Source organism: Danio rerio, chromosome 14 (assembly GCF_052040795.2).
Source record: "Danio rerio strain M-AB ecotype USA chromosome 14, GRCz13ab, whole genome shotgun sequence".
NCBI lineage: Eukaryota > Metazoa > Chordata > Actinopteri > Cypriniformes > Danionidae > Danio > Danio rerio.
In genome coordinates this window covers 3,861,076-3,882,500 of record NC_141034.1, presented here as the reverse complement: position 1 = coordinate 3,882,500, position 21,425 = coordinate 3,861,076, and the positions used below count along the sequence as shown (strand labels likewise).

The 21,425-nt window shown below is 37.1% G+C and overlaps 1 protein-coding gene across 1 annotated transcript in view; it reads right to left on the bottom strand.

The window, feature by feature from the left end:
- The window catches only part of cdx1a (caudal type homeobox 1a), a gene marked incomplete in the record, with an annotated part of 25,661 nt that extends 5,169 nt beyond the window's left edge, over positions 1-20,492 (bottom strand). The window contains 1 exon segment of the mRNA NM_212836.3: positions 20,121-20,492. Coding sequence (NP_998001.2) covers positions 20,121-20,487 — 367 coding nt within the window.
- Between the last annotated feature and the right edge of the window lie 933 nt (positions 20,493-21,425).

Sequence of the window (21,425 nt, the reverse complement as noted above, 5' to 3'; positions counted from 1 at the left end):
ATGAATGTTTATTGGTGTGCAAATATAGTTCAAGATGTATTTACATGTACAATTGTCAAAATATCCCAAAATATCTCTATTTAGCTCAACAAGCATTATCAAATTGCACTTAAAAAGATTTTTTAAGAGTGCAGATACTTATTTTTTCATATTTAACTATTTCATATTAATTTAATTATTTAAAATAATTATAATAAATGTCAGGAAAATGCACGAAAAGTAGTGTGATTTTGTAGTGTAAAAATGCATAGTAAACCATATTAAATATATCAATATCATTAATTAAAATAATAGACAACATTGAAATAAATTTAAAAAAAATAAAATAAAAAGGTTTTCTAAAATGTTATTATTTAAATTACGGATATAGAATAATGAAGTACTACGCAATAATAAAATTAATTAATTAATAAACAAGTTAAATAATCAATTCTACTTTAAGTGCATTTTCCTAATATTTATTAATATTATTTATTATTTTTTTATTAAATAAGGTAATGAATATAAAATATGGAATATTTATTTATTTAAAAAAATGAATGAATTAATAAAAATTAAGGATATAGAATACTGACATTCAACCCAAAAATAAATAAATATTAAATAAATAATCAATTGACACTATTTTAGTGCATTTTGCTGACATTTATTATTATTATTTGTTATTTTCTATTAAATAAAAAATGAATATGGAATATGTATTTATTTGCATATATTTTAATGAAAATGTTAATTATATATATATATAATATTTTCACCACAGTTTTTAATATTTCCACATTATTATTTATCATTTATTTAAACAAAATTATTTAAATGCTTGAAAAAGCACACCAGGAATATTTTAGGTCACAACATTATAATATTATAATTAAATATATTTTTTCATAACTAATCATATTGAAGTGAACACTTAAATATTTACACACACACACACAGTGCCATACGTATCATTAGCCTTAAAACCCTCTGGTATTTTCCATCTTTGCGCAACAGTTGTGTTATTGGATTATAGTTTACGCATGTGCAACAAATCAATCCTAGCAATCTGCAACGTCATATCAGCTGGCCAATCAGGAAACACTGCCTCTGTTGGCCAATTGGGTTACGCTGGGTTTGCTGGCCAATCAGAAAGCACTGGGTCTGTTGACCATTCTGAGTACTCTGGGTTTGTTTGCCAATCAGAATGCACCGAGTCTGTTGACCATTCAGAGTACGTTGGGTATGCTGGCCAATCAGGAAGCACTGGCTCTGTAGGCCAATCAGAGTACGCTGGGTTTGCAGGCCAACAGACCTATAGAATGTGTACTGATTGACCAGCAGACCTAGAATGTGTTCTGATTGGCCAGCTGACATTGCATGAGGTCCATTTTCGTCAGTATTTTTGAACAGCCTAGTGAAAATCATTGTAAATGTCAATTAAAACGAGCCCTCATGAATGTCTTCTATCAGAAAAGAAAGATATGCAGAACTGTGTTTGATATGAAAGGGAATGGAGGCCCAGCTGCTGACATCTCAGTTCCTGTTTCATTCATTTGCCACTATTCAAACTGTACGTTAATATTAACCTGATTATTCCTCTACAGAGAACTTGGCTATGAAAAACCACACTCTTATTCCTCTCACAGTTTCAGTTCCTCTATTAAATGCTTGTTTGCCTGTCGTTAGCCACATTATTGACGTGTCGCCCCACCACACATTAAATAAAATGCAAATTTGCCCCAAACATGTTTTGTTTTCTGAAATAAGTTTACACGAAATTATACTATCATGATGACAATCATATCCGACTCCGTTTCAAAGTTGTGTAGGTTCTTGTGGTATTTTTGTGAAATAGTTTGTGATATACTATCTACTGAAATGCTGCTTTTCCATTGATACATTAACATGACTGATAATATTTAAATGAGAACTTGTTTTCACACTTTTCTTTAACCTACATTATTCATTTATTACAGATGTGTTGTACAGTGAAATTATACGTATTAAATGGTGGGTTTTTTTGGCCAATCTGGATGCACTGGGTCTGTTGGCCAATCAGAGTATGACGGGTCTGTTGGCCAATCAAGAAGCACTGGGTCTGTTGGCCAATCAAAGTACGCTGGGTTTGCTGGCCAATCACAAAGCACTGGGTCTGTTGGCCAATCAAAGTACGCTGTGTTTGCTGGCCAATCACATAGCACTGGGTCTGTTGGCCAATCAAAGTACGCTGTGTTTGCTGGCCAATCACATAGCACTGGGTCTGTTGGCCAATCAAAGTACGCTGTGTTTGCTGGCCAATCACATAGCACTGGGTCTGTTGGCCAATCAAAGTACGCTGGGTTTGCTGGCCAATCACAAAGCACTGGGTCTGTTGGCCAATCAAAGTACGCTGGGTTTGCTGGCCAATCACATAGCACTGGGTCTGTTGGCCAATCAAAGTACGCTGGGTTTGCTGGCCAATCACAAAGCACTGGGTCTGTTGGCCAATCAAAGTACGCTGGGTTTGCTGGCCAATCACAAAGCACTGGGTCTGTTGGCCAATCAAAGTACGCTGGGTTTGCTGGCCAATCACAAAGCACTGGGTCTGTTGGCCAATCAGAGGACACTGGGTTTTTCTGGCCAATCAGGAAGCACTGGGTCTGTTGGCTAATCAGAGTACACTAGGTTTTTCTGGCCAATCAGGAAGCACTGGGTATGTTGGCCAATCAGAGTACACTGGGTTTTTCTGGCCAATCAGGAAGCACTGGGTCTGTTGGCCAATCAGAGTACACTGGGTTTTTCTGGCCAATCAGGAAGCACTGGGTCTGTTGGCTAATCAGAGTACACTGGGTTTGCTGGCAAATCAGGAAACACTGGGTCTGTTGGCCAGTCAGAGTACGCTGGGTTTGCTGGCCAATCAGGAAACCCTGGGTCTGTTGGCCAATCAGAGTACGCTGGGTTTGCTGGCCAATCAGGAAACCTTGTGTCTGTTGGCCAATCAGAGTACGCTGGGTTTGCTGGCCAATCAGGAAACCCTGGGTCTGTTGGCCAATCAGAGTACGCTGGGTTTGCTGGCCAATCAGGAAACCTTGGGTCTGTTGGCCAATCAGAGTACGCTGGGTTTTTTTTTTATTAAACGGTGAATTGTGTTACAGTTACTGTGTTACAACAATGGATCACTTTCTACCCTGCTGTAATTACTGAATGTAACACACAGAGACTTACACATGTAGCGGTGTGTGTTAGTATATTTGTGTTATATTAGATAATTAACATGATATGGATAGTTTTTATTGTTTATACATCATGCTATGACACTGTTGGTCTTCTTATGGTGATGTTTGTTAGATTAGTTCAGTTTCTTATCTTAAAACTGCGGTTTGTGACACTTATTTCCTTCCTGAACTCTTAAATACGCATATTAAGATTAATAGGAGCAAGAAGAGATAAAAACAAAGAGGATTCTGATGTTTGGTTGTCATCATAAAACCCTCATTGGGTCAAATATGGACAAGCACAATTTTGTCTAAATCTTTTCAATTAAATTTAAATTACGCTTTTTAACTCGACTGTAGGGGTCTACCCATATTGGACCCAAGGATGGGTTAAAACAACCCAGCATTACACGGACACACATTTAGATATACACACACGTGAATATATTCACACATATGCATAAACACACACGTGAATATATTTACACATATGCATAAACACACACGTGTGTGTGTGTATATATTTACTGGCCAACAGATCCAGTGCTTCCTGAATGGCCAGCAGACCCAGCATACTCACGATTGGCCAAGAGACCCAGTGCTTCCTGATTGGGCACTGACATCAAAGTACACAATGTGTGGGCAATCATGAGGCACTGGGTTTGCTGGCCAATCTGAGTACATTGGGTCTGCTGCCCAATCCGAAAGCACTAGGTCAGTTGGCCAGTCAGAGTAAGCTGGGTTTGCTGGCCAATCAGAGTATAAGAGTTTGCTGGCCAATCAGAGTAAGCTGAGTTTTCTGGCCAATCAGTAAGCACTTGGGTCTGTCGGCAAAATCAGTAAGCACTGGGTCTGTGGCCAATCAGAGTACACTGGGTTTGCTGGCCAATCAGGAACCACAGGGTCTGTTGGCCAATCAGGGTATGTTGGGTCTGTTGGCCAATCAGAGTATGCTGGGTTTGATGGCAAATTAGGAAGCATTGAGTCTGTTAGCGAATCAGGAAGCATTGGGTCTGTTAGCGAATCAGGAAGCACTGGGTCTGTTGGCCAATCAAAGTACGCTGGGTTTGCATGCCAATCAGAAAGCACAGGGTCTATTGGCCAATCAGAGTACGCTGGGTTTGCTGGCCAATCACAAAGCACTGGGTCTGTTGGCCAATCCAAGTACGCTGGGTTTGCTGGCCAATCAGAGTACACTGGGTTTTTCTGGCCAATGAGAAAGCACTGGGTCTGTTGGCCAATCAGAGTAAGCTGGGTTTTTCTGGCCAATCTAGAAGCACTGGGTCTGTTGGCCAATCAGAGAACACTGGGTTTTTCTGGCCAATGAGAAAGCACTGGGTCTGTTGGCCAGTCAGCAAACACTGGGTTTGCTGGCCAATCACGAAGCACTGGGTCAATTGGCCAATCATAGTACGCTGGGTTTGCTGGCCAATCACAAAGCACTGGGTCTATTGGCCAATCAGAGTACACTGGGTTTGCTGGCCAGTCAAGAAGCACTGGGTCAATTGGCCAATCAGAGTACACTGGGTTTGCTGGCCAGTCAAGAAGCACTGGGTCTGTTGGCCAATCAGAGTACGCTGGGTTTGCTGGCCAATCAGAAAGCACTGGGTCTGTTGGCCAATCAGAGTACGCTGGGTTTGCTGGCCAATCAGGAAACACTGGGTCTATTGGCCGATAAAAGTATGCTGGGTCTGTTGGCTAATCAGAGTACGCTGGGTTTCCTGGCTAACAGATCCAGTGCTTCCTGATTGGCCAGCAGACCTAAAATGTTTTCTGATTGGCCAGCTGACATAGCACCTTCTGCTCCACCCTGTTAAATACATCCTATTAAATATGCCACCGTATTTAATACACTAAAGTGTAGTTTTGCACCACTACACTGCACTACAATACAAGCATGTGTCAGAAAGTAACACATCTTAACCACCAGTTTCAATGTATCTAAAGCTATTGCTGCTCCAACATTTAATAATGCTCAAGTTTGAACTCTGTGAGTAATGTGGGTTAATCAGCATTTGATTGGTCAGAAGATTTGATGTAAAACTGTTCGGCGTTTTATTACCCAAGCATTTATATAAATGTCTGATGATGGTCAGATGTTTATTAGACTAATGTTCATCCGTGGTGAATCACTGCGATGAGTCCGCTTGTAAAAGAGTTTCATTTCTACAAACTAAAATTTACAGGAAGAATACAACACATGAGGACCAAAAATATCCCCACAAATTCAAAAATTACAGGTTTTGCTATACTTGTGGGGACATTTGTTCCACACAATGTAAGAAATACACACACACACACACACACGTACATTGCCAGTCCAGAAAACCCCTGAGCTCTTTCTCAACAGTTTTCTTCCCTTTTCTCAGGCTGACGTGTGTAAACACACAGAGCATCTCGTCCCCTTATCAGGGTGCAAGGGTCCTCCCTCAGTGCACACAGCAGGGGAGCGGCCCGAGACTTACACTTATTAGCTTTTCTCAAAATCGTTCACCTCTCAACAGGACGTTCACCTCTCAAGACGCCTGCTGTTTGGACACACTGATGAATAATGGAGCTGCTGAAATATTGAGCAACAGCCTCATTCATGATTTCAGCAAATCCCACTGACTCACTCATGAGAACGGCGCCTCCTTATCTCTCTCCTACACGAACATGTATGCCCTCACCGGCCACTTTATTAGGTACACCTTACTAGTATCGAGTTGGACCCTTCAGAGCTGCCTTAATCCTTCATGACATAGATTCAACAGGATAACGGAAGTAATCCTCAGAGATTTTGCTCCATATTGACATGATAGCATCACACAGTTACTGCAGATTTGTCGGCTGCACATCCATGATGCCAATCTCCCGTTCCACCACATCCCAAAGGTGCTCTATTGGATTGAGATCTGGTGATTGTGGAGGCCATTCGAGTACAGTGAACTCATTGTCATGTTTAAGAAACCAGCCTGAGATGATTCACGCTTTATGACATGGTGTGCTATTCTGCTGGAAGTAGCCATCAGAAGACACTGTGGTCATAAAGGGATGGACATGGTCTGCAACATTACTCAGGTAGGCTGTGTTGTTGACATGATGATCAATTGGTTCTAATGGGCCCAAAGTGTGCCAAGTAAATTCCTCCCACACCACTACACCAACACCACCAGCCTGAATTGTTAATACAAGGCAGGATGGATCCATGCAATGTTGCCAGACTGGAAATGTCAAAGTACCATACCAGAACCTTAAAACTATCGAATTTGGAAGAAAATTATCGTACACGAGTCAAACGGAGAGTATGCAGCTATTATCTAGACAAATATAGGCAAATTATCATAATATGTAAAAAAATAAAACTAGCCGTACCTTGGTGGGAAGATTCAAAACTCCACCTTCGAGTCGCTGTCCTGTGTGTGTTGCCAGATTGTCACCTTGGAATTATAAGGTTTCACCCGCTTTGCGAATGATTTTGAGATATTGAGCTTCAAATTTTTTGTATTCCATAGCAAACAGTATTTGTGTACCATTCATTCATTCATTTTCTTGTCGACTTAGTCCCTTTATTAATCTGGGGTCTCCACAGTGGAATGAACCACCAATTTATCCAGCACGTTTTTACGCAGCGGATGCCAGCCGCAACCCATTTCTGGGAAACATACAACACACACTCATACACTACGGACAATTTAGCCTACTCAATTCACCTGTACCGCATGTCTTTGGACTGAGGGGGAAACCGGAGCACCCGGAGGAAACCCACACAAAGAAAGGGAGAACACGCAAACTCCACACAGAAACGCCAACTGAGCCGAGGTTCAAACCAGCGACCTTCTTGCTGTGAGGTGACAGCACTACCTAATGCGCCACTGCATTGCCCCATTTGTGTAATATTTGTATTTAAATAAAAATTCTTAAAATGTAAACAACTTATACAATAAGTTGTCATTTAATAAGAATTTGTCAATATCTCAATTTTGACAAAAATGTCAGATAAAACCAAATAATTCTAAGGTGACGAGATGTTAAGGGATTCATTTTGCGGTGGAAATCGAATGCCGTCATGGACCGCAACATACTGCAGGTTGGCTTGAAAGCAGTGCACCCTCCCGAATTTTTAACACACTCTGAGGTGTGCACGAGGCCATTCAGAGTATCCATAATGAGCCAATTTTGTGGCTTTGTTTTGATGAGATTAACTTTGGAAAAACTCGTTCACATGACGCATTTGATTGGGAAAAAACAAGAACATCCAGGACAAACTCCCCTGTCCTTCTCACCTTCTTTTTCAGCACTACTTTTTAAAACTTTAAACCTCAACCTGAAAATAGGCACGGGACGATAATCGTTTTCAAGGTATACCACAGTTTGATAAAGTCAAGGTTTTAAAACTGCCAACGTTTTCTGTAATACCGTTCCTAAGGTATGTGTAAGAGTTTTTATTTACAGTTTTTTAAAATCTCCAGCAGAAAAGATCTCAGAAAATGCTGTTTTATATTGTAAAGAATCGGTTTTAAAAACAAATGAAGACGGCAGAAGTCAATGACTCATTTGAATTATTAATCCCAACATGGTAACTGCTCCAAAATACTTTAAATGTTTCTCAAAATAGAATATATTGTGTTCAAAGGGAAATAAAGTGTTAGTTTTACCCAGACATTTAAACAGAATATATTTTAGAGCAGTAATCACAATACCGTAAAACCCTGATTTTTTTTTTATACAAGGTTTTCACATTGTCACAATCTTATACCGGCTCATGCTAAAAACGACTGACTTAAGCATGGCTGCACATGGCAGGAGCATTAACTTGTGAGGGAGAGCCATTCTCTACGCTGATTGGCTGGAAAATGTAAGATGTGTTAGAAAACGTGCTTAACTCCATATTGTCCTCACAGATGATACACAAAAGATGCAGCTAGATCATTAAGTATAAAAGCAGATGCATAAATGCACTGAGAAGCTGCCATGTGACCGTCTGATTAGAAATTTGCATTAGCTAGCAGTTGGATAGGTGTACCTAATAAAGTGGCCAGTGAGTGTATACAGTTGAAGTCAGAATCCTGTTTTTTTTTTCAAATATTTCCTAAATGCAAGAAATTTTCACAGTATTTGCTGTAATATATATTTTTTTTCTTGTAGTGAAAGTCTTTTTTCTTTTATTTCGGCAGTTTTTATTTTTTTAAACTATTTTAAGGTCAATATTACCTTATAATAATAATATTAGCCTCCTTTAGCAATATTTTTTTAGATTGTCTAATTAAAAAAAACTACTGTTATACAATGGACAAGTCATTTACCCCAACTTTAACGTGATTAACCTAGTTAAGCCTTTAAATGTTCCTTTAAGCTGTATCTTGAAAAATATCTAGTCAAATATTATTTACTGTCATCATGGCAAAGATAAAATAAATCAGTTATTAGCGATGAGTTATTAAAACTATTATGATTAGAAATGTTTTGAAAAAATCTGCTCTCCATTTAACAGAAACTGGCGGGGGGGGGTTTAATTCTGACTTCAACTATATAAATATACATCTGACACATAACTGATGTTGGGTAACACGCAGCTGAATATCCTGAGGAAGCAGATTATTTGTTCAGCGAATACAGAAACGCCTTCTTGAACTAACAGAGGCTCTTGTTAAGTGGGCATAAAGCATGTAAGTCGGTCTGTTTTCAATGGCTCACTGATTTTTACTGTGGTTTATCTCTTAAAGGAGGCAAAACAACTTAAACTACGCTCAGTGTGCACTCAGTAAATCAGGGTTTACGGTTTACCTCATTATGGAGCGCACGTACACACACACACACACAAATCATCAGAGTCATATGATGAGCTGTAGTAAACACTGCAGGAAGAAGATCGCACTGAGATAAAGACACAAGCGTGTGTCCGGCAGTTCTGTTCAGCTGGAGTTTTGCACGCACACACAATTTTGGAGGTGCAAAATTATCAAACTGATATTTTTGGCAGGGTTTTGGTAAGAAGGAGGACTGTCGAATAGAAAAATAAGCACAAATCCAGCCAAATTTAATGATCTTTTGCAAGTTGGAGTCAGTTTTGGACTAGAAAATAACAACTCAATAATATATTTTGGATAAAGAAATGGAGGGAATACTAGCTATGAACTTTTTTTTCTGTAGTGCAGTCCAAAGTCATAGTGTGCTCATCCAGCCAAGTCACATCCATTCAACACAGTTGAAGTCAGAATTATTAGCCCCCTGAATTATTAGCGCCCCTGTTTTTTTTTTCCCCCAATTTCTGTTCTGTTCTGGAAAGATTGTTTCAGCACATTTCTAAGAATAATAGTTTTAAAAACTTATTTCTAATAACTGATTTATTTTAGTAAATAATACAGTAAATAATATTATACTAGATATTTTTCAAGACACTTCTATTCAGCTTAAAGTGACATTTAAAGGTTAATTAGGTTAAAGTTAAGGTAATTATGCAGGTCGTTGTATAACGGTTTGTTCTGTAGATTATCTGAAAAAAAAATTTGCTTAAAGGGGCTAATAATTTTGTCCCAAAAATGTTTTTAGAAAAATTAATAACTGCTTTTGTTCTAGCCGAAATAAAACAAATAAGACTTTCTCCAGAAGAAAAAATATTATCAGACATACTGTGAAAATTTCATTGCTCTGTTAAAAATCATTTGGGAAATATTTAAAAAAGAAAATAAAAATCAAAAGGGGGCTAATAATTCTGACTCCAACTGTATATGTTGCAGTAGATTTGTTTCTATAACAACAGTATTAATGTAACCAGTTCATTTAAAGTCCTTTATCATGTGTACAGACTACGTACTTATCATTGTTATTGCATAAACTGGGTAATAACAAGCAACTATCCCTTAACCTACCCCTAGCCCTAACCTTAACCCTATATAACCCAGTACTGTAAGTACACTGTAAAGAAAATCCCAGTCGCCTTAAATATTTAAGCTGAATCCAATTAACCCTATGAATCTATTGAACTTATATTATGTCAAACTGACTAAAAACAGCCTGCATAACTTATAAAATTAAGTTAGAACATGATTAACTTAGTTTAATAAGTTGCAATGACCTAAATACATATGCTGTCAGAACTAATTGATCATATAATGTTTTTACAATGTACTCTTAAATAACGAACAGCCTGCATTTATGTTATGTGTGTATAATAATAATAATAGGCAAAGCAGTGGCACAGTAGGTTCAAACCTTGGCTCAGCTGGCGTTTCTGTTTGGAGTTTGCATGTTCTCGCTGCATTTGCATGGGTTTCCTCCGAGTGCTCCGGTTTCCCCCAAAGCCCAAAGACATGCGGTAGAGGTGAATTGAGTAGGCTAAATTGTTCGTAGTGTATGAGTGTGTGTGTGAGTGTGTGTGTGGATGTTTCCCAGAGATGGGTTGTGCCTGGAAGGGCATCCGCTGCGTAGAAATGTGCTGGATAATCGGCGGTTCAATCCACTGTGGCGACCCCAGATTAATAAAGGGACTAAGCCGACAAGAAAATTAATGAATGAATGAATAATAATAATAATAATAATAATAATACATTTTATTTACATAGCGCCTTTCCAGAGCTCCAGGACACTTTACAAAGAATGTGACAAATGGAGACAGTACAAGCAGATAAATGTAGAGACAACAAACATCCAGGAAGTCAAATATAACAAACTGAAAATACAAAACAAGACCAGTGACAAATAGGCTGAGTGCAGGTGGATCTAATAAAGTGGTCAGTTTGTCAGATCAGAAGTGTAGCATTCAGAAATAGGTGAGTTTTAAGTTAAGATTTTAATTCTGAGATATTATTAGCAAAACGGAGTGAGCGAGAGTTCCAGAGTTTGGGTGCAATAACACTAAACGGCCTGCCCCCCATTGAAGAGAAGCGGTCTCGAGGGAGAGCAAGAAGGCCAGAGTCCAAGGAATGTAATGAGCGAATATGGGTGTAGGGGACAAGCATGATGCAAAGATAAGAGGGAGCTATAGAGAAGGAAGCTTATGTCATTAATTTTTTGATAATATATACAAAGTACCATATTCACAGATGCAAATTTAATCATCAAAACCCATTTTATCCTGCTATACTAATTGAATTAAAACACCAACATCATATAGCAAAGCACTAATAAAAAAAAAGCCTTTAAAACCGCTATTTAATTGAAACCTTCAAGATCTTGTAATTTCACAAGGCCCTTTTCTGTTAGTATGTATATATACACATGATCTTATACATGTTTTGTTCTGTATACCCCTGACATTTTTTATTATTTTTTTGTGTGTATTTTTTTTTTCTCCATTTCTTTTTTTTATTGTTCTAAATGTTGTTCTTTAAGCAATAATAAAAGATAATAATAATAATAAAATAAGATGAAGCTAGGCCATTTAAGGATCTAAATGCAAGGAGGAGATCTTTGAATTTAATGGATATGCAACTGGGAGCCAATGGAGGTCATACAAGATTGGGGTTATATGGGTTTTGAATATATTGTAATCTGGAGATGAGGCTTGCAGGCAGACTAATGAAAAGACCATTACAGTAGGGCATTAAATAGCATTTAAGTGTACATTTTACACACATTAGAGTAATATTTAATACGTTTATTAACATGAACACCTCCACTGTAGTGCTCTAGATCAGGGGTTCTCAAAGTGGGGGTCGGGACCCCTCGAGGGGTCGCGGGACAATGAAGGGGGGTCGCTTGGTGATTTAAAAAAATCAATTTATTATTATTAAATCATATAGGAATGACCATATTTTATCCATAACCTACAGAAGAGAAAAAATATAGTCGTTTATAATTACTATATAGTTACTATAGTAGCTTATAGTTACTAGTTTTATTGGATTGCGACCCCAGTGGTAATTACATTATATTAAAGACACAGCAATAGCGTCAGATGCAGCAGGTTGATTTTATAACACCAGGTTAAAGTTTCTAGCCCATTTACCGCACTGACATTAAACGAAGAATATCCCTGGGTGTATTGGTGTGTGTAAGTGACATTGCATGCAAGGTTTCTGTATTCATAACCAGGATATTGGGGGTCGCAAGTCACTGGCATTGTCATTTTGGGGGTCGCAGGCTGAAAAGTTTGGAAACCCCTGCTCTAGATCACATATAAATGACATTTAATTGGGACATTCCCTTAGTAGACAGCTGCAAATGACTGGAAATTCACCTATAAATAGAAAACAGAACCTGCTGTGGTTAATATAGTCACTATAATAACTGCATGATCAAGTGAAGTCATATTTATCATCCTCAACACACATGGAGAGTTTAAGGAGATGTTAGTGTAGTATCCAGTAGGGGGCAGCAGCAGAACGCATTGAAAACACAGAAAACGACCCATTCTTTGAAATAAATTATAATAAATATGTATTCCTCTAACTGAAAGCTTCAGATATGACTTAATCTGTTGGCATTCGCCTTACATCAAAACAATAGATGCCCACAGTACGTCACTACAGAGATAAGTAATCCATTTAGATAAGAGAGGTAAGCCAGGTCCACGTGTGCGACTTCTGGAGAAAGACTAGAGTGGAAAATTAAACCAGTTCAGATCAGAGGTTCATATTTTCAGCAGTATTTCCTCAAGCTTCCTCATCTGTTTGTTTTTTTTGTCACATGATCCACATTGGCCCTCTGTAACCCGCTCATGTGCTGATATCAGAACGTTTGAACAGTCAAACACGAGGAGCACATTTGCATCTTGACCAACTGTGCAGGACAACGGCTCTTTGAAAGCTGGAGACAAAAACTAATGTACCTCACCTCCTACTTTTGTAGATTGTAATGCAAGCAAATGTCAAAATGTACAAATCTGATCTTAAATGCTCATATGTGCATTTGATTAATAGGTTTTCTGAGTAATTTAGTGGTGTGTTTTGAGGGCTACTATTGTATTTATAGTTTAAAAAGGGAAACACTTTACAATATTAGTACATGAATAATGATGTGTTAATATGTAAACTAAACATTACTTTATTATGGACTAATGATGAGTCAATGCATGTGCTCAGTGACGCCTGCAGTTGTACGGCTGTACGCACTGTGGCACTTATTTATTTATTTATTTATTACATAATTCAAATCGATTATTAAACAGTATACACTACGACAGTGGTTCTCAAACTTTTTTCAGCAAGTACCACCTCAGAAAAAAATGGTCTCTCCATGTACCACCATAATGACCAGTATTGAAATACAGCAGCGTAGTTGGCCAAATTAAGCAGCTACAGCACTGCACAGTTCGAAAACGAGAGTCATATTCGTATTAATACAATATTTAATATATTTTAAAATATACATTGCGTGTACATAAAACATATTTGTAAAACTTTTTGAAGTCTAAACATTAACTTGTTTGTAGATTGGTAGGGAACCCATTTTTCTCAGAGGATGTCAAGCTGACAAAACATTGCTGCACTCTGATGCAAGTTTTATTTATGGAGTAAAAGAAAAAGCACTGCAGTGTTTGGGTGTTCTGTGCTTGTCTGACATAGTTAGTCTAACAAAATGATATTCTGTACAAAATATGAAGCTCATCAGTCGTTTTTTGTCACGTGACTCGCGGTGCGGTATTCTGAAAAGTTAGAGATGTTTTCAACTGGGCACGCCTGGAATATGCAAGCGCATCGTGCTGCAGTTCTTACTCATTTTACTAGCCTGTGGGTTAAATTTTGGCACTCGAGTGACCATGATGCAACGAGAATACGGTCATTTTTCAAAATAAGAGATTTTTCTAAATAAATGATTGTTCAGACTCAGATAATAAATAAAACGGAAATCATTAATGATTTTTTTGTTCTGCCCAGTACCAATTCATCTATACACCGGTGCTGAGCAGCTGAGGACGTGATGCACTAAAGTGAACATTGTAAGCACAGCGCTTTGATACTTCTGCATCAAGTGACTGCCTTAACCCACGGCGCATGCAACGGGCGTAGCTGTGCATTTATACTTCTGCGCGCTGTCTCTGTTGGTCTGCATTAACACTTCCGAAACGCTAGTTGGCAGTGAGGTGTAAATGTTCCTCTGTGTTGAGCTTCTTCGTTGCTGTTTTGCTTTTCCTGAACACTTACGGGATGTACAAGTGGCTCAAACTCGCTCATTTTGAGGCAGGAACCGGTGGACGTGCAACAACTTTAACTATGAGGTAAACACAAAACCAAACTTTCCATCCAGAGCTCCTTCACAGGACTCCACACGTGTAAACAATCGCTCCATCGGGCTCGCACCTTTCACGCGGCTCTTGGTCCCGCCCAGACTCGTTAGCCCTACCAAGCAGACCAATCACAGAGCTTGCGCTACGCGTCGTTGCGACGTGTAGTTACATTTTTTGAGAGGTGCACGTCAGCGACGCCGACAGCCACAGCGAAGGGCTATGCGTCAGCGCCGTAGCATACACCGGCGTTTGACGCAGAAGTATAAATCAACCTTTAGAAAACAGCCAATGCTGATCACATTGGTGTTATCGTGCGCATCAAATTCATTCATTCATTTTCTTGTCGACTTAGTCCCTTTATTAATCTGGGGATTGAACCGCCAACTTATCCAGCAAGTTTTTACGCAGCGGATGCCCTTCCAGCCGCAACCCATCTCTGGGAAACATTCACACTCATACATTTAGCCTACCCAATTCACCTATACCGCATGTGTTTGGACTGTGGGGGAAACCGAAGCACCCGGAGGAAACTCACGCAAACGCAAACTCCACACAGAAACGGCAGCTGAGCCGAGGTTCGACCCAGCGACGTTCTTGCTGTGAGGCGAACGTGCTACCCACTGCGCCACTGCGTCGCGCATCAAATTATTAAATTTTTTTCTTTCATTACTCAGTGGTTCCTCCGCGTACCACTAGAAGTAGTGGCACACATACTGTACCACAGTTTGAGAACCATTGCACTACGATATATTGACAAAGCAAGAAAGAATGACAAAAAATAAAGGTTTGTGTGTTTTAAAGCATGTATGTATTTGCATGGTGGGAGATGGCTAAAGAAATCTATTGGCTTTAGTTTTGCTTGCGTTTTTTTTTTTTCACACGAACAATTACAATTCAGATAGCTATTGTTTAAAACCAGGTTCAAAATGAGTAAATGCTCTTTAAAACAGATAAACGAAATTGAGATATTTGCCAAAAGGCCTAAAACTAATGAGACTGATCCCCCACACGGAGTGTCTCATCAGCACCTGAGCTGGGGAAACTGTGTCTTTCATCAGACAGATCAGATCCAGCCTCCTCACATGGAACAAAACGAATTAAGGTGTTTTAAACAATTTTATCTGACAGACTGGCATAAATAAGCAGACATCTCCATTCTCACAACAAGTTTTCTCGTTTAACAAAGTGTTTCTATTGTAATATAGAACACAAACCAGTCAATATTTAACTTTAAACTATTAAAAATGTTCATTAAAGTCACTTTTTTTTTTACTTTTCAAGGATAAAAGGTGTTGGAAGAAAGATCAAACTCTCATAATGCAATTCAAAAGCATAAATAAACGGGGGGAAATAAAAACATGAATCACAAAATACATAAAACTGCTCATTTACGCATCTATTTTACAGTGAATATTGTGAAAAGTGTCATGCAACTACGTTTAAGCTGAAATTAATTAAATATTACAGTGCAAAAGCAGCAAATCCAGATCATTTAAGAGTTCATGCGACACAAAATGATCAGAAAGGCCAAACTACATGGACTCAAGCAATCTTTAAGGAGTCTGCCAGAGCTTTATAACTGTGCCAGTCTGACTGTGTGTGACATACTTACACAAATATTCCCAGAAGAGATTAGTTTATCACTTGGTAAACTATTAGCCATAATGCATTTCCGATAAGGCTGCAAACATGTCATATTGACTGTTCGACTGCATGCTCCTTCAGATCCGCAGATGTTGTAGTACAGCAGGGATCAAACGCATGAATTACTCTGGTATTTTGATCTCTGTGCTGAAACCGCAGATAAACTGATCTGTGTGTGGATCACATGTGCCTGGAGCTCATTAAAAGTAGAATTTTCCACGACCAATATGAAATGGTTTATATATATACATATACAGTTGAAGTCAGAATTATTAGTCCCCCTTTGAATTTTCACAGTATGTCTGGTATTTTTTCTTCTTCTGGAAAAAGTCTTATTTGTTTTATTTCGGCTAGAATAAAAGCAGTTATTAATATTTAAAAGCCATTTTGAGGTCAAAATTATTAGTCTCTTTAAGCTATATATTTTTTCCGATAGTCTATAGAACAAAACATCATTATACAATAACTTGTCTAATGACTCTAACCTGCCTAGTTAACCTAATTAACCTAGTTAAGCCTTTAAATATCACTTTAAGCTGTATAGAAGTCTCTTGAAAAATATCTAGTCAAATATTATTTACTGTCATCATGACAAAGATAAAATAAATCAGTTATTAGAAATGAGTTATTATAAAATCTTCACTCTATTAGACAGAAATCAGGGAAAAAATAAACTAGGAGGCTAATAATTCTGACTTCAACTGTTTATATATATATATATATATATATATATATATATATATATATATATATATATATATATATATATATATATATACAGTTAGTAATACTATGGTAATTTTGATATGTAAAGTTTACCTGTATGATTTACATATTGATATGCCATGGTGTTTAAGTGGTACTCCAGCATTTTTTAAAGAACATATTTTGCATTTGAAAAAAAAAAAGGTTTTGTCAGTGATATTGTGCAATAAAAAAATTAGAATAAAAAAAACCCGTAAAAAAATATTTGTTGACTTTACATAAAATAAGCGAGTAATCCTGTTACATATTTATTAAATTATGCTACAATGGGTTTACTTACATTTTTTAAAATATTGTATTGTAATATAGGTTTTTTTTTTTCACTTTTTTAAAGAAAGTAACTTCAAGAAGACATCAAAACACAGGATAATGCCTTGCTGCATGTTCCAAACACATGGGGTAACACTTAATTTTAAGGTGACCTTGTTGCACATGTTCCATGTACACTCAAAAAACAAATGTCTGCTTGTTTTTAAAACCCATTTTAAGGTAAAAAAAAATATTAGCCCCTTTAAGCTAATTTGTTTCGATAGTCTAGAACAAACCATCATTATACAATAACTTGCCTAACTACCCTAACCTGCCTAGTTAACCTAATTAACCTAGTTAAGCCTTTAAATGTAACTTTAAGCTGTATAGAAGTCTCTTGAAAAATATTTAGTCAAATATTATTTACTGTCATCATGGCAAAAATAAAATAATCAGTTATTAGAAATGAGTTATTATAAAATCTTCACTCTATTAGACATAAATCAGGGAAAAAATAAACAGGGAGGCTAATAATTCTGACTTCAACTGTGTGTATATATATATATATATATATATATATATATATATATATATATATATATATATATATATATATATATATATATATATATATACAGTATACAGTTAGTAATACTATGGTAATTTTGATATGTAAAGTTTTACTGTATGATTTACATATTCATATGCCATGGTGTTTAAGTGGTACTCCAGCATTCTTTAAAGAACATGTTTCGCATTTGCAAAAAATATATATGTTTTTGTCAATGATATTGTGCAATAAAAAAAAACTATTTGTTGACTTTAGATAAAATAACCGAGTATTCCTGTTACATATTTATAAAAATTATGCTACAATGGGTTTACTGAAATTTTTAAAGTATTGTCACTTTTTAAGACAAAGGGTTTTCTCACTTTTTTAAAGAAAGCAACTACTGTATATTTCAAGAAGACATCAAAACACAGGATAATGCCTTGCTGCATGTTCCAAACACATGGGGTAACACTTTATTTTAAGGTGACCTTGTTGCACATGTTCCATGTACACTCAAAAAACAAATGTCTGCTTGTTCAAACTACTTTAGTAGTAACTACTTTATTTAAATTGAGTTAAAACAACCCCATTCTTGTGTTTATTTGAGGACAACTTAACCGTTTTATGTTCAATCCCCTTAAACTTGTAAAAACTCATAGTTTAACTTCATTATTTTGTCTTAACACAAATCGATTGTGTGGAGCCCAGCATTATTTACAGTGTACTCTAATATTTACTCAGTGTATTCATACTGTAACAAAGACACCTTAAATGAAGTGTATATCCAAATACGGTACTACCACTGGTATTGCCTAAACAACATGGTGTTATCGATGACGTTGTCTATAAAAATCTTATCATCAATGGCGTTGCTTAAAAAAAAAAAATTTCTCTTCCAAGTGGAAAACTACTACTTCAGATAAACATGAAAACCCCAAAAATATATTACAGTTGTGTTTTCCCTCCATTGTCTTGCACTACTTTGTTATAATTTATAAAAGTACCAAATTACATGGCATTGCCAAAAAACACTGCAGTATTATATTTTATTCATTTATCAAATTTTATTGGACTACCACAGTGAACGTTTGTTTATATACAGTTGACGTCAGAATTATTAGCCCCTCTGTTTAGTTTTTCCCCGATTTCTGTTTAACAGAGAGAAGATTTGTTCAACACATTTCTAAACATAATAGTTTTAATGACTCATCTCTGATAACTGATTTATTTATTTGATCTTTGCCATGATGACAGTAAATAATATTTGACTAGATATTCTTCAAGAGACTTCTATACAGCTTAAAGTGACATTTAAAGGCTTAACTAGGTTAATTAGGTTAACTAGGCAGGTTAGGGTAATTAGGCAAGTTTTTGTGTAAGGATGGTTTGTTCTGTAGACTATTGGAAAAAATATAGCTTAAAGGGACTAATAATTTTGATCTTAAAATGGCTTTTTAAAAAATTAAAACTACTTTTATTCTAGCCGAAATAAAACAAATAAGACTTTCTCCAGAAGAAAAAATATTATCAGCCATACTGTGAAAATGTCCTTGCTCTGGTAAACAGATAAAAAGATTCAAATGGGGCTAATAATTCTGACTTCAACTGTTCATATGACATTGTCTAATATAGGCAATATTACCAATGCTATTGTATAAATATAAACACTGCCATATTATAATGCATCAAATAATACACTGTAAATTAAAAAATGTTGGGTCAAATGTTGACAAATCCAAGATTAAGTTTTTTTTTTTTTTTTAAATGGAAGTTGCATTAAATTACAACTGTTGAGTTTGTCCATATATGACCCAGTGTTAGGTAAAAACATCCCAGCATTTTTAGAATATATATATATATATATATATATATATATATATATATATATATATATATATATATATATATATATATATATAAAAATAAATACTGCCCATTTTATCAAATTTTACACTAAAGAATTCTGGGTTTTATTTACCCAATTTGGGTCAAATGTGGAAAACCTAAGGTTGAGTTCATTCATTCATTTTGTTGTCAGCTTAGTCCCTTTATTAATGCGGGGTCGCCACAGCGGAGTGAACCGCCAACTTATCCAGCAAGTTTTTACGCAGCGGATGCCCTTCCAGCCGCAACCCATCTCTGGGAAACTAAGGTTGAGTTATTTTTTTAATTAAATGTAAGTTGCATTCAATTACAAGTGTTGCGTTTGTCCATATTTGACCCAGTATTGAAGTAAAACACAGCCCTTTAATATGTTATATTTTTTATCAAATTATACACTGTAAAATGCTGGCTTTAATTTACCCAGAATTGAGTAAAATGTGGACAAAACCCAGGTTTATTTATTTTGAGTTTGTGTTGGGTTAAGACAACCCAGCATTTTTGGAGTGTGTGTTATTACTGTGAAGAAAAAGCAGTGCTGTTGTTCAAAAGAAGTAATACTGTGTGGTGTAATCCATAAAACCCTATTTTAACTCAATTATACGCATGATGAGTGAACATTACCCATTACATTTCCAACCTTTTTCAGTAATGTGTAGTGTGCTGATGGGTTTGGGGGTCAGCTGAGGGGCTGATCTCTCACCAGGGTTGGTCTGCACCGCGCTGCGCCTCATCCAGTCCTGCGGCTCCTCTCTGTCCACCGGCGCTCCGCTCAGCAGCCCCTGATCCACAGATGGCAGCACGCTGACCTCCACCCCGTTAGCCGGCAGAGAGTGACCCGTCCCGTGGCCGTACAGGGGGGGCCAATCATCGCGCGAACCGGGCCCGAACCCCGGACTCCATGAGCTGCCGGTGTGATGCAGGTCATTGCCGAGCGCCGGTCCCGGATGGTATCCGCTGTAGTCCGGGTACGGGGCGGACGGGTAGACGTTCAGGTGAGGCTGGCTGAGGTTCAGGTGTCTCGCGGGGTTGCCGTACATGGCCGTGTCCAGCAGGTAGCTCACGGACATTTTCCTCGCGAGCTGGAAGTTTTTCTTTAACTGAACTTCACCTTACATGACGAGCGCGAGCGCGGGTTTGTTTGCCCAGCGCTGACGTCACGCCGGGACACCCACCTGAGCTGATTTATGACACGCGAACAGGTGCCGCTGACGGCCCGGAAGGGTGAGAAATCAGCAAATAAGAGCTGGAGGAGAGACAGATGAAGGCCCAAATGCTGGATTTCTGACGCCACTTCACTCTGCGCTGGAGACGCGACGCGACAAACGCTTTATTAATGAGGGACGCGGCGCGCGTTCACACTGTCGGTCACGAGCAGAACATTTACAGCAAAGTAAACTGAGTTAAGGTCAAATTGTGACCCATAGGGTGATGCATAATATCATTAGCCAAAATCTATGATCAAGATGATATGTAAGAGAAATTGATGAAGATCATTATTATGATGATGGTGGACAATGATGGATGATGGATTGAATAAGACTGAATAAAACACCACTACAAGAACAATATGGATTCAAATTTACATGTTTAGATATTTTATTACTAAATAAAACTTTAGCCATGACATAAAAGAAACATTTGTTAGCTTATTTGTTTTATAGCCTCGCATAAAATGTCAAAATAAAATAATTTTTGACTGAAAATATAAATTATTATTATTATATTTTATATATAATATCTCAATAATTATATCGTATCATTGAGATTAAGCAATACACTGAACCCAAACTGAATAATCTCACTCATTTTTGAGTGGTTTTAATGATTAAATGTTTTAAAGTAAAGATATGTAAAAAAAAAAAAACATTAAATAATAGTATGATTAATGACATATTTAAAATGCTAATAATTAGGCTATATATAAATGGTGAATTGTTTACAATAAGGTAAATTATTTTATTTCAGTAAAAACTAAAAGAAATAAGAATATTTGGGTAATATTAAA